Source organism: Pangasianodon hypophthalmus, chromosome 7 (assembly GCF_027358585.1).
Source record: "Pangasianodon hypophthalmus isolate fPanHyp1 chromosome 7, fPanHyp1.pri, whole genome shotgun sequence".
Lineage (NCBI taxonomy): Eukaryota > Metazoa > Chordata > Actinopteri > Siluriformes > Pangasiidae > Pangasianodon > Pangasianodon hypophthalmus.
Genome location: NC_069716.1, coordinates 29,666,556 through 29,680,335, shown reverse-complemented (window position 1 = coordinate 29,680,335; position 13,780 = coordinate 29,666,556). Strand labels below are relative to the sequence as shown.

General features: G+C 40.1%; 2 protein-coding genes across 3 annotated transcripts; one reads left to right on the top strand and one right to left on the bottom strand.

Moving 5' to 3' along the window:
* Positions 1 to 742: 742 nt before the first annotated feature.
* On the bottom strand, positions 743 to 9,147 carry gal (galanin/GMAP prepropeptide). Of its 2 annotated transcripts, XM_026939329.3 has the most exons (7): positions 8,417 to 9,147; positions 8,239 to 8,319; positions 6,504 to 6,558; positions 4,409 to 4,480; positions 1,637 to 1,723; positions 1,101 to 1,172; positions 743 to 993 (listed from the first exon to the last, which is right to left on the bottom strand). In XM_026939329.3, the coding sequence occupies exons 2-7, from the start codon at positions 8,317 to 8,319 to the stop codon at positions 932 to 934; spliced, it is 429 nt and encodes a 142-aa protein (XP_026795130.1). In that variant the 5' UTR covers positions 8,417 to 9,147; the 3' UTR covers positions 743 to 931. The 2 variants fall into 2 exon arrangements, with proteins under 2 accessions (XP_026795130.1, XP_026795133.1); XM_026939332.3 differs by lacking the exon at positions 4,409 to 4,480 and having other exon boundaries at positions 745 to 993; positions 8,417 to 9,131.
* LOC128318581 (loricrin) lies at positions 9,045 to 10,948 on the top strand. Its single transcript, XM_053235289.1, has 6 exons — positions 9,045 to 9,067; positions 9,179 to 9,606; positions 9,723 to 9,839; positions 10,033 to 10,176; positions 10,266 to 10,499; positions 10,617 to 10,948. The coding sequence occupies exons 1-6, from the start codon at positions 9,045 to 9,047 to the stop codon at positions 10,946 to 10,948; spliced, it is 1,278 nt and encodes a 425-aa protein (XP_053091264.1).
* The last annotated feature ends 2,832 nt before the right edge of the window (positions 10,949 to 13,780 follow it).

Sequence of the window (13,780 nt, the reverse complement as noted above, 5' to 3'; positions counted from 1 at the left end):
GTCTCTGCCAGACAGGTTTCCATAGCAACCTGTCACACGTTTAGTGATTTCATGCGTGTTATAGCGCAACAGAAAATAATCGCCTGGAGATCGTGAGTTTGAATCCTGACATGTGGGAGGGGCATACTCTCTCTCTCCTGTCAATCACAGTGAATCTAGCCAATCATGTTCACCTGTGAGCTCATGTGTGTAGAAGAGGGCAGATAGCGCTTTCCTCCGAGTGTGTTACGCTGCCGTATGATAGAACACAGCTAGCTAGTGGCTACGTAAGAGTTGTTTTTACGCTCTGATCGTATTCTAAGTGGAATCAGGGACATGGATTAGTGTTTATACTAGAAGCTGTTCTAGTAAGAATCGTATACTATGATGTGAGACCGAGCTCTACACTGCCCCCTGGCTGTTCATGCTGGTACTGCACCACATGTTCATTTTACAGACGCGCACAATCAGTGTGATGAACAAACACGGACACTGTCCTGCGTGCTCAGCCAATCAGAGCGTCCGTTAGCTCGTGCGTACGGCAGTTTGGAAACGTGGCAGCTTCACGTGTCTCACACGCGGACACAAATTAGCAGAGAAATTGTTAAGTAAAGAAAAAAGTTACAAACTGTACCATAATGAGTGTTAATGCAGTCAGATATCATGCACAGTATCAGTGTGTGTGTGAGAGAGAGAGTGTGTGTGAGAGAGAGAGTGTGTGAGTGTGTGTGTGTGTGAGAATCAGCACAATTTGAAATAAATAAGACGCTCATGAATAAAAGGACGAAAACCAGCACGAGTTAAATGCGACTTTTATTCTTCACATCCATCAGCGGAGTTACAGTGTAGCACACGACAAAAAGAACACAGACGCAGTTCGCTTGCAGATGGCCAGAGGTCACAGGTCAGAGGTCACAGGTCACAGGTCGCCGGGCGGACAGAAATCCGAGGTTCAGGGCTGAGTGAATTCGTCTGAAGTGAGAGAGGAGGGCAGGCTGTCGAGAGCGCCCATGTCTGAAACACGTACGTTATGTTACGTTAGGATCGTTATTTTTATTCATATTTTGTTGTACAGTGTAACGTTTTCACGCGATGACTAATGAGCTCTGAGCCACGCCCACCTTTCAGCTTGAGGAAGGACAGGAAGTCTACGATGGTGTGCACGATGTCTTCGTCTGCTATTCTCAGGGCACCTTCGGAAAAAAAAAACATCGTATTAATCGTGAGAGTCGTAAAGTTCATTAAGTGTCACTGAGACAAACACAGAAACAGACGAAACTCTCTATGGCTGTCAATCATCTGGTACAAACATAAGCCCCGCCCCCTGCGGGTCCATTTACGTACTCTGTTTTAATAAGTACACTTCATCATCTGGCTCTTTTTACTCTTTAGATTTAGTGTTAAATTTGTCAGAAATCCGCTAAAAGCGCTCATTTATCGCTAATCTCGTACGCTCAGCGTTAGTTAGCTGGCTGTTCTCGTTCTTACTGACTCTTCTTGTGGAATTTTGTGTGCATTAGCATGAATCCGAAAACTCGACTGCTACACGGACCGTGGGTCTGTGCGTGAGGCTCAGACAGAGGGCTGTCAATCAATTAACCCTGCTCATTTGAATATTAGACCACACCCCCTGGTGTTTAACACATAAGCGTGTTACCGGATTTGATGTCGTCCTCCATGAGTGTGTCCCTCTTCCCAGCCAGACCGTGTTTATCGCTGAGCGTCCGGTGGCTGTCGATGCCATCTGATTACAAAACACAAGCACATGTAATACACACACACACACACACACACACACACACAGCAGCCCTGACTCACAACAGGACCCATTCATCCCAAATGAGGTGCATTATCCTGAAATGATGCACCCGTTTTCAGGCAACCTGCAGGGCTTCGGTCACTCGGAATTGCTTTCAGAGTTCATTATTGCCACGGCAACGAGCACAGAGAGAGAGAGAGAGAGAGAGAGAGAGACAGAGAGAGAGACAGAAACAGAGACAGAGAGAGAGAGAAAGACAGAGAGAGAGAGAGAGAGAGAGACAGATGGAGAGGGACAGAGAGAGAGAGAGACGGGGAGAGAGAGATGGAGAGAGAGAGAGAGAGAGAGACGGGGAGAGACAGAGAGAGAGATGGAGAGAGAGAGATGGAGAGAGAGTGAAAGAGAGAGAGAGACGGAGAAAGAGAACCAAAAAAAGTACCAAAAAAGAAAAGAATTGGCTGATGAAAGAGAAATAGAAAGAAAGAAACAAAGACACAGAGAGATAAAGAAATGAAAAAAGAAGGAAAGAAAGACAGAAAGAAAGCAGGAGTGAGAATAAACGACAGACAGGATCTCACAGCACAGGTAGACAGACAGCGAGAGGAAGCCGGCGCTTTGTAAACACACGTGAGTTATAAAGCGTTAATAAGCGTTAATACCTCCTTCGGGACGGTGGTTAGCGGCGGGTCAGCGTTACTGCTCGTGTGTTCTGAGTTTATTAAAGCAGCAGTTGGAAATAAAAACATCCGCACGCTTTACGCGGTTTGCTAACCTGTAGCGCTAATCTTTCTTAACTGTTAGCTAAACTAGCTTCACAGCTCTCGTGTAAAATGTTTAGCGTGAGAGAGGAAATGATCTAAATTTGATTTTTCCTTTAAATATTTCTTTCTAAAAGCTCAGTGTGGTTTATTTTAAATGTTTTAAATGTTTTAGATCTCGAACTGTACTGTATATTTACAATTAGATTTTTTATACGATATAAACTACATTTTATTTGACATACGAAAACTACATATAAGTAAAGAATCGTATTATTTTACTCATTTCTGCCATCTGTTTGCATCTGTGCTGCTTTAGACAGAAACTCCGCCCCCAGGCAGAATAGAGATGCTCAGCTCCGCCCCTTTTCCTTAAAAGGGAAGTTATGAGGCATGCACAGTTTAAACAGATGGAGAAATCGTTGCATTTGTGTTTTTATTGTGATTGTAATTCACCTTCTGGCCACTTTCTGGTCCAAACACTTTACACACCGCTGCTTTAACACTGTACACACTGCTGCTTTAACACTTTACACACTGCTGCTTTAATACTTTACACATTGCTGCTTTAACACTTTACACACTGCTGCTTTAACACTGTACACACTGCTGCTTTAACATTGTACACACTGCTGCTTTAACACTGTACACACTGCTGCTTTAACACTTTACACACTGCTGCTTTAACACTTTACACACTGCTGCTATAACGCTGTACACACTGCTGCTTTAACACTGTACACACTGCTGCTTTAACATTGTACACACTGCTGCTTTAATACTTTACACATTGCTGCTATAACACTTTACACACTGCTGCTATAACGCTGTACACACTGCTGCTTTAACACTGTACACACTGCTGCTTTAACATTGTACACACTGCTGCTTTAACACTGTACACACTGCTGCTTTAACATTGTACACACTGCTGCTTTAATACTTTACACATTGCTGCTATAACACTTTACACACTGCTGCTATAACGCTGTACACACTGCTGCTTTAATACTTTACACACTGCTGCTATAACGCTGTACACACTGCTGCTTTAACACTTTACACACTGCTGCTTTAACACTGTACACACTGCTGCTTTAACACTTTACACACCGCTGCTTTAACACTTTAACTCACTCGCACTTATTTCACCTGCTTAAGTCCATGTTAGCAACTGAGCGACTTTTTAGACTCCTCCTAGTGACTTTACTTTTTAAAAAAGAGCCTTGTGACATATCTAGCGGTGTTTAGAGCAGGCGTTAGCGACTCTCCTGCACTCGACGCGGCTCTAAACGTCTGATATTTATCAATTCTTTCTTTTTTCAGTCTGTTTTTTTAAGGTGTTCAGAGAAAACTGTTTATCTTCTTGTAGAAGAGTCTTTACTCTGCTACACTGACAGCTGGTTAATGAGTGTCTGTGTTTTTATTTCTTTTGTATTTTGAGCTTTAAATCAATCAGACACTTTATTGTTTGCTTTTAGGAGTGAAATGTTGCTGTTATTGTAATCTGATAAAAAGGAAAATAATAAAAAACATCATTGTCAGGTTGTGTGTTTTGCTGCACATCTGTCAGAGACACGAAAGTGGAAAACTTCAGTCGTAATTTATCCAGGTTTTGTCCATCGTGCAGCTCTGTTATAATTTTCTGTAACATGTTTTAATAAGATTAATTATTATCAATAAAAATTGAATTTGCATCTCTTGAAATAAGTGTTTTATTATTATTATTATTATTGCTGTTGTTATTGTTGTTGTTGTTTATTATCATTATTGTTTACTCAGCAGCTGTACACTAATACTGCACTAATACTGCGCTGAACACACACACACACACACACACACACACAGAGCGCGCTAAAATCACAGAGCAATTCCCCGTGCTGACGTTAGCGACCTGCAGGAGCTAGCTTACATTCACCAAGCAGCTCTTCTCTCCCCCTTGCACTGGGAGCTTCCTTTATCTGTATTAGATGATCAATACGACCTGAAACACACGGATGAGGCAAGTTTACCTGAGCTTACACACACACACACACACACACACACACACACACACACACGTTACACACTACACACTAAACAAACACACACATTACACACACACACTACACACTACACAAACACACATACAGAACCCTGAGTAGCTCATCTAACATCTTTGAGAGTGTGTGTGTATGTGTGTGTAAGATAAATGTACAACAGTGAATGAGTGCACACACACACACACACACACGCATACATTACACATTACACATTTTACACACTACACAAACACACACACACACACACACACATGCATACATTACACATTACACATTTTACACACTACACAAACACACATACACAACCTTGAGTAGCTCACTTAACATCTTTAAGAGTATGTGTGTGTGTGTATGTGTGTAAGATAAATGTACAACAAAGAATGAGTGCACACACACACACACACACATTACACACTACACAAACACACACACAGACACCCCCAAGAAGCTGACCTAACATCTTTGAGAGTGTGTGTGAGTGTGTGTGTGTGTGTAAGATAAATGTATGACAGAGAATGAGTGCACACACACACACACACTGTGTAAGGACAGAAATAAGAAAACAGGTTTAAACTGAATAAATGTGTAAAATGAGATCTCTCCTGATATGATTACTGTGTTTTTGCTTTGTTTAAATAAATAAACTGCCATTTTTGGGCAGTGAGATAAACAAACAAACAAACAAACAAACAAATAAATAAATAAAGTCCACAGTGATCAGCTGAGACGTGTTCTCTAATACGTTATCGTTTCTATAGCAACAGCTCATTCACAGGGACGTGTACAGCGCACGCTCCACATAAACAGACGTTTTCTGTAAGGAGATGTTTATGTAACGTAGGGAAGGAGTCTCCAGTGTCAGCGCTTTGTAACAGTCAGAGGTAAAGCTGGAACTGTAAGTTTTCTGACGTCTTCAGGACAGAGGAGTTTACGCTTCTTTGCGGTTTCTCAGTAACATAAGCTGAGTTTTTTCTCTTATTAACTTGAAGAGAGAGAATAAAGAGGCTGGTGAAGGAACGAGTGTTTATAGCTGCTGTAACGTAAGCGACAACAGGAAGTAATCTGAGCTAACATTAAATGTAACTATAAACAGATAAAAAGTATGTTCTTTATTAAATAATAAATAGTAATGGTAGGAAACTGCAGTGGTGTAAGAGGAATAAAGCACTTAGGGACGTGCTGTATAGCAGTAACTGTAGCACGATGTTGTTTATTTTCTTCTAAACGTCACGTTTTATTCTCTTTATTCTCACACGTGCTTCTAACGTAAACTCCGCCTTATCGCTGTTAGGCCACGCCCCCTGCCTGTGTCTGATGCTGAGGAAAGAGAGTGATTTTCTCTTCTTCGCTCGAGTGTGTGACGAAGACGTAGCGCAGAAGCAAACACAGACACGCTGAACGTGTCCCAGCTGATCGACGCCATGTTTTTGGTCAGTGGTTTGATGCCAAACGAAACAGGAAGTGCATCATCAACAGCGATATTTTAAATATTATATTAGAATTATGTGCTAAAACAAAATTATATGAAGATTTTAAGTCGGTATGTTATTAAAACCTGCGTTCGGTTTCTCTCCTCAAGCGTCTTTACACACAAAGACATCGAGCTGAGATTAATTTTTAAAAAATAATAAATAAAAATGAGTATAAAAACAGGAAAGCTGATGTTATGAAATAAATTAAAACAGCGACGCAAAGCAGGTGTGTAGATGTTTGTTTCAGGGCTTCTGCACACTGCAGTGTGTTTCCAGTGTCTCTGCTTCATCACACCACCGTGTTGTTGATTATTTTACTATAACAGCACAACACGGAGTGTTTTATTACACGTGTAACTGATCTGAACACGTCTGACGCTGACGCTGAGAGCCACTCAGGAGCAACGACTGAGACGAGACTGTGTGTGTGTGTGTGTGTGTGTGTGTGTGTGTGTGTGTGCGTGTGTGTGTGTGTGTGTGTGTGTGGACTCACGGGGACCGAGCAGGTATCCAGCGCTGTTCAGGGTCCAGCCGCGCTTCTCTTTCGCCTGAATGGAGAGAAACGCAGGAAAAATATATTTCATTAACGCCTTTAAATATCATTAATGTTTTATTTCTTTTTTAAATAAAAGATTAAAGATAAAAGAGAGAGGAGATCAAATAACACACTTTACTGCTCAGTGGAGTTACAGAAGCGAGGATTAAAATGAGGAGGAGATAAAAATAGAGATGTAGATGTATAACAGCGTTAATGACACGTACACAAATCTACATCATCATTATTATTATTATTATTTACTTATTCAATACTATAAATATTATTAACATATAAATATTAAATAATAATATATAAAAGTCTATATGTGCAGTTTCGTATAGTGTGTGTACAGACGTGTGTGTGTGTGTGTGTGTAAGAAACATTTATTATGCATTTTAAATGGAAAGATTTTGCTGTGACTTATTTATTATTTATTATTTATTACTGATAATATTCTTTACAGAGATTAAAGTTTACAGAAGTTTTTTCATTATTTTAAAGATTAAAGATTTTTTTAATTTTAATTGATCCTGCATTTAAGATTTTACAGTCTATAAGCTATAAACAACATCCACCTGTGTTTTTATCCCAACAGGTATGATGCACTATAATATATTAAAATAAATATTATATTATAAATATTCTATTCTGTTATATTAAAATATAATTAATGTGTAAAACTGTAGGAGGAATTTAAAGTGTTAAAAATGTCACATATCTGTGATTTATAAACAGCTCGTAATATTTCTGAAGCACTTTGTGCAAAATCGTCTCTGAAACATTTCCATCTACGCTGCATTTATTGCGCTACAACTTTATAAGATTCATTCATTTTCTTCAGATATCATACATTTAGCTCTGATCTAATGCTGTAAGAACTAATGAAAATCTCTAAGAATAAAGTCCTGAGGTGTTTCTGAAAACAAAACAATGTAATAAATGTTTAAATATTATTATTATTATTATTATTATTATTATTATTATATATACAGTACAATGAGGAAAAAGAGTCACGTGTGATTCACACGGCTTGATAAAGATTACAGAATGCATTTAGAATGCAAAATATTTTTAGGCATGAAAATCTAAAATATTGTTGAGAAAATGTTACAGTAATTCACTGACAATAATTTAATCTAGGAATAAACTTAGGAATGCATGATATTTTTGAAAATAAATAAAAATAAATAAATAAAAAATATTACGTAAAAAATTGAGCTGCTTAAAAGAAAAATCCTCATTAATGAAATCCTAATCATTTATGATTAATTTAGAATGGAAAAAAAATAAGGCATGAAAGTCTAAACTGAGAAAATTTTGCATTAATTAATTCGTTAACTAACTAACTAATTAATTAATTAATTCTATGAATGAATATTACTGCCTGCTATTGCTTTTTTAAAAAAAAATTAACTTTTTTTAATAAGCACTATTGTAAAAAGGAAATATCCTCATTAATGAAATCTGCAGTGTTTTAAACAACAGATAAATAAAATAAAGGATGAAATTAAAGTAAAAACTCTAAAGGATTTTTGTGGATCTGGTGCGAGTATCACTGCACTCTATAAGAACTTTTACAGATAAGATTTACGACATGTTTGCGTTTAGGTCTTCTGTAATCGTGCACATCTCCAAACCCGGATGAATAAAATAAAGTGTAGATGAAGTGTGCGGATGAGTGACGACGTACCGCGATGACCATTCCCAGCGTCTCGGTCAAGACTGCGCAAAACACCAGCGAGATACAAACACCACCAATACACTTCTGCATCTGCGAGAAAGAAAAGTAGATGAGATAAGAGCGTGTGGACGTTTCCGCTCGGTCTGCGTGCAGAAAGAGAGGTGAAGGAGAAGAGAGGAACGCTCACCCTGAGGATCGGCGCTCGGCTCCGGTTAGGTGAAGTGAGACGGTTGTGTTCTGCAGCTCGGCTCTCTGATGCTCTGAACCGCTCGACACTGCTTTATATACAGACACGAGCTCCACGTCAGGACAAAACCTCTCTCTCTCCCTCTCTCTCTCCCTCTCTCTCTCTTTTTTCCCTCTCTCTGTTCTCTTTCTCTTTGTCCTCTGGAACTAAATTACTAAAGATCGCACTTTATTATTCAGCTGGAATCCTCTTTATTACCTGAGTTTGGACTCAAAACCGAAGCTGACGCACGAAAACTAATACAAATTTAATGTCATTAAAAATCTGCGCTCTTTAAGCTAATTTTCGAGGACGTTCGAAGAAGAACGTAGCGTAAAATTATACCTGAGTTTCATTAGTTACGCTTAAGTCAATATTCAGGCTCCAGGTAGCAAAATATTTCAGTTAAGATCATCAGTTAACCTCGTTTACGCAGAAGAACCTGAACTCTGCGTCTGTTTCGTCTCACCTCCGTAACGGTTTATTCTCAGCGTACGACGACACGTTCTGTTTCTCTCATCAGCTCTTTAACCTCGTCTGTAACGTCTTACGTTAAAGTTCACTGATCCTTAAATATCACAGCACTGAGATGTTTTCATTTCTCTGGAGATTGTGGCTGAGTCTCACAAACATTTATCTTTTTTACACAAAGTCAAACTAAAACTTTTTATAAACAACTTCATTTACTTTGTGCCATTTTGAGCAAAAACTGTGTTACTATAGGTTACGTGGTGTTGTGGGCGGGGAACTGTGTTACTATAGGTTACGTGGTGTTGTGGGCGGGAACTGTGTTACTATAGGTTACGGTGGTGTTGTGGGCGGGAACTGTGTTACTATAGGTTACGGTGGTGTTGTGGGCGGGAACTGTGTTACTATAGGTTACAGTGGCGTTGTGGGCGGGAACTGTGTTACTATAGGTTACGGTGGTGTTGTGGGCGGGAACTGTGTTACTATAGGTTACAGTGGCGTTGTGGGCGGGAACTGTGTTACTATAGGTTACGGTGGTGTTGTGGGCGGGAACTGTGTTACTATAGGTTACGGTGGTGTTGTGGGCGGGAACTGTGTTACTATAGGTTACAGTGGCATCGTGGGCGGGAACTGTGTTACTATAGGTTACAGTGGCATCGTGGGCGGGAACTGTGTTACTATAGGTTACGTGGCATTGTGGGCGGGAACTGCGTTACTATAGGTTACAGTGGCGTTGTGGGCGGGAACTGTGTTACTATAGGTTACGGTGGTGTTGTGGGCGGGAACTGTGTTACTATAGGTTACGGTGGTGTTGTGGGCGGGAACTGTGTTACTATAGGTTACGGTGGTGTTGTGGGCGGGAACTGTGTTACTATAGGTTACGGTGGCATCGTGGGCGGGAACTGTGTTACTATAGGTTACGTGGTGTTGTGGGCGGGAACTGTGTTACTATAGGTTACAGTGGCGTTGTGGGCGGGAACTGTGTTACTATAGGTTACAGTGGCATTGTGGGCGGGAACTGTGTTACTATAGGTTACGTGGTGTTGTGGGCGGGAACTGTGTTACTATAGGTTACAGTGGCATTGTGGGCGGGAACTGTGTTACTATAGGTTACCGTGGTGTTGTGGGCGGGAACTGTGTTACTATAGGTTACAGTGGCATCGTGGGCGGGAACTGTGTTACTATAGGTTACGGTGGCATTGTGGGCGGGAACTGTGTTACTATAGGTTACAGTGGCATCGTGGGCGGGAACTGTGTTACTATAGGTTACGTGGCATTGTGGGCGGGAACTGTGTTACTATAGGTTACAGTGGCGTCGTGGGCGGGAACTGTGTTACTATAGGTTACGGCGGCATTGTGGGCGGGAACTGTGTTACTATAGGTTACCGTGGTGTTGTGGGCGGGAACTGTGTTACTATAGGTTACGGTGGCATTGTGGGCGGGAACTGTGTTACTATAGGTTACGGTGGCATCGTGGGCGGGAACTGTGTTACTATAGGTTACAGTGGCATTGTGGGCGGGAACTGTGTTACTATAGGTTACGGTGGCATCGTGGGCAGGAACTGTGTTACTATAGGTTACGGTGGTGTTGTGGGCGGGAACTGTGTTACTATAGGTTACAGTGGCATTGTGGGCGGGAACTGTGTTACTATAGGTTACAGTGGTGTTGTGGGCGGGAACTGTGTTACTATAGGTTACGGTGGCATTGTGGGCGGGAACTGTGTTACTATAGGTTACAGTGGCATCATGGGCGGGAACTGTGTTACTATAGGTTACAGTGGCATCGTGGGTGGGAACTGTGTTACTATAGGTTACGGCGGCATTGTGGGCGGGAACTGTGTTACTATAGGTTACAGTGGTGTTGTGGGCGGGAACTGTGTTACTATAGGTTACGGTGGCATCGTGGGTGGGAACTGTGTTACTATAGGTTACAGTGGCATTGTGGGAGGGAACTGTGTTACTATAGGTTACCGTGGCATTGTGGGCGGGAACTGCATTCTGAAAAGTTTAAAGCTCAAATATTAATAATAATATCTTATAACAAATATAAAGCATACTGTATATAAAATATTATATAAAGTATAAACTATAAATAATAAAGTATATAAACTTTTATATAACTTTAATATATAAACTATAAAGTAAATATAGTGAAAATATTTTTAAAAACTAACTCAAAATTGTTGATAAATCACTCAAAATTCTGCGAATGCTGGCCCAATTAAACGTGTCATCACTTACATGTTCCTAGTTTAATTATTATTTTTTCATGTGTGTGGTTTTACATTTCTACACAAAATTTGATAATAATCATTTCTAATGTTCTTTAGTTTATATAAATATATATATTATATATATAAATATATATATAAATGGATACAAAGGGTTATGCTTTTAAACAAATGGTTTCTTCTTCTTCTTTATTCCTATTAATCCCAAACAAAGTAAAGTCTCTGGTGTTTTATTGGTGTTTGTTGCCAGCTCTTTCTTTTTTTTAATGAGTAAAAGAATGTATTATGCTCAAGCACTCCTTTAGGAGCGAATCATGCTAATTATATTAAATAGCTACTATTACAGGCTCCTCAGAGTGCGAATGCTTATTTCAGATCAACAGCACTCGGACTCGGACACACATAACCTGATAATAAGACGTGTAAATAAAGTGAAGAGTCTGCAGAGGTTTACAGGTTTAATGATTGTCACGACAGAGGAGTGTGCTGGGAACGCTGCGTGTGAATATTTCATTCTTTATTTATTCAGGATGAAGGACTGCCTCGTGATCAAAGCGCACATTAACGCTGAAATATCTCTAAAAGCACCATGACCTCGGGGCGCATTTCATGTAGGGGATTAACACCAAGAGAGTGAGGAGGAGAAGGATGAGGATGGTGATGGAGAAAAGGAGGAGATGTGCTCTGGGCCGGTCATTATCACGACTTTCGCTGTAACTCCACCCCGGAGAAAAACTCTGGACTTCAGTGTTCGTCATCTGTTTCTCTGACGAGCGAGAGACACCTTCTGCAGTTTCTTCAGTCTGTTCCCTGTGGAGATGTTCCTCACCGCTCTGAGGAGCTGAAGTGAACCTGTGATGGATGCACGCTCCTGAACCGTCCCGAGGCACGCTGCATTCAATTTATTAAAAACAATAAAAGCACATTAAAGAGCAACTCCTGAGAATTTCACAGAAAAATGTAACAAAAACAGGACCTTAAACTATATTATTATTATTATTATTATTATAATGTTTTTTTTTAGCTCTGATGAGAAACAGTAGTAGCTATACATAGCTTCTAAAGCTAACTAGTTAAACGCAAATGAAATAGCGCACTAATCAGTGTGAAAATCCATCTCTGCTACTTCCTTCCAGGCTTTATTTTTCTTCCTAACGTCTCCGCACACGTTTAACGAGACGTCGTATATGACAGGAGAAGACGAAACCACGCTTAGTAGTTTTTCTTCCATTTGTGTGGGAAGTAATTGCAGTTAGGAATGAAAGTTGTGAGTGAGGAACTGAAGAACCGTCGGACCAGACGTGCCATAGGATCCGAAGTTTCGAGGAAACATTTGAGACGATCATTTGGATTTGTCGCTTTACAAGTTTCATAGCTAATTTGTATAGAATTAAGAAAATCTTATTTCAAATGTCGATTGCTGCTTTATTTATTGTGGCTCGGTGTTTTGCACGTATGTAGAAAATGAACGCAGGATTAATGCTTTAAATCACATTTCTACCGCCGCAGTGAAAAAGTACAAAGGAAACTGATTTATTTGAGCTTGTTTATAGCAGCATAAAGGTGTTTTCTGTTGGGTTTTTTTACGGTACACGTACCAGCAATCTGCTCTGTGTTCATGACCTTTATATTCCTGTTTTCTGCGTGACAGCAGATTCGCGTGCAGCATGATGACGGTTCGAGGGCCGACGGCGTAACGCTGGGCTTCTCTCCAGTCTGGCTGATCTGAGAGGTTATTCAGGGTGCTGTTCGGCTGCTCCTGATCCGGGCTGAGCAGAGAGAAAGAGTTAATAAGGTCACAAGTGTTAATGTGTGGATCACAAGTGAACTCAGAGCTTGCCCTGAATTTAAATACTGATGTTAACACACATTCACTGACTTCCCCTAAAGCACATAACACCCGATTTTAAAACAGAAACACACTCGCCCTCAGTAACACTCATAAACATGCTGAGTTCTGGACTCTGATTGGTCAGAAGGTGTTGATTAATTTTCTAGAACAGCAGCTCTGACAGTAGCTTAAGTTTATATTAATGCACTCGTTCTGATACGTTATCGTTTCTATAGCAACAGCTCATTCACAGAGATATGCTGAAGTTTCTGTAAGGAGAAATGTGTTCATGTAACATGTATGGAAGGAGTCTCCAGTGTCAGAGGTAAAGCTGTAACTTTAAGTTTTCTGACGTCTTCAGCAGGACAGAAGAGTTCACGCTTGTTAGCGGTTTCTCAGTAACATGCGTAACAAGCTGCGTTTTTTTTCTCTTGTTAACGTGAAGAGAGAGAATAAAGAGGCTGGCGAGGGAACGAGTGTTTATAGCTGCTATAACGTAAGCGACAACAGGAACTAACTCGTTTTGTAGAACATTAAATGTAACTATAAACAGAGACAATCTAATCATTAGTAATAAACATTAATAATAAGAACAATGACCTGCCTGGAAGGTATTTATCTAAACACACACACATCCAGAATCATTCAAATATCATCACACATGAGTTCTTGTGTGTATGGAAGCACAGATAATAGCTGTTATTATAACTATTAAATACACTCTATAGATTCTATTTTCAGGTATTTTACCTTGATGCAGATTCTGTCATCGTGACAAAGTGTTTTATTCACTTT

Excerpts from the sequence above, each read along its gene's own strand:
- gal (XM_026939329.3), bottom strand. The coding sequence starts at position 8,319 with ATGCAGAAGTGTATTGGTGGTGTTTGTATCTCGCTGGTGTTTTGCGCA. Across the intron at positions 6,559-8,238 it reads CGCTGGGAATGGTCATCGCG|GCGAAAGAGAAGCGCGGCTG; the intron begins GTACGTCGTCAC and ends CTCTCCATTCAG. Across the intron at positions 1,724-4,408 it reads AGAAGAGCTGCTTGGTGAAT|ATGGCATCGACAGCCACCGG; the intron begins GTAAGCTAGCTC and ends TTTTGTAATCAG.
- LOC128318581 (XM_053235289.1), top strand. The coding sequence starts at position 9,045 with ATGTTTTCATTTCTCTGGAGATT. Across the intron at positions 9,068-9,178 it reads TTTTCATTTCTCTGGAGATT|GTTACGTGGTGTTGTGGGCG; the intron begins GTGGCTGAGTCT and ends GTGTTACTATAG. Across the intron at positions 9,840-10,032 it reads CGGGAACTGTGTTACTATAG|GTTACCGTGGTGTTGTGGGC; the intron begins GTTACGTGGTGT and ends GTGTTACTATAG.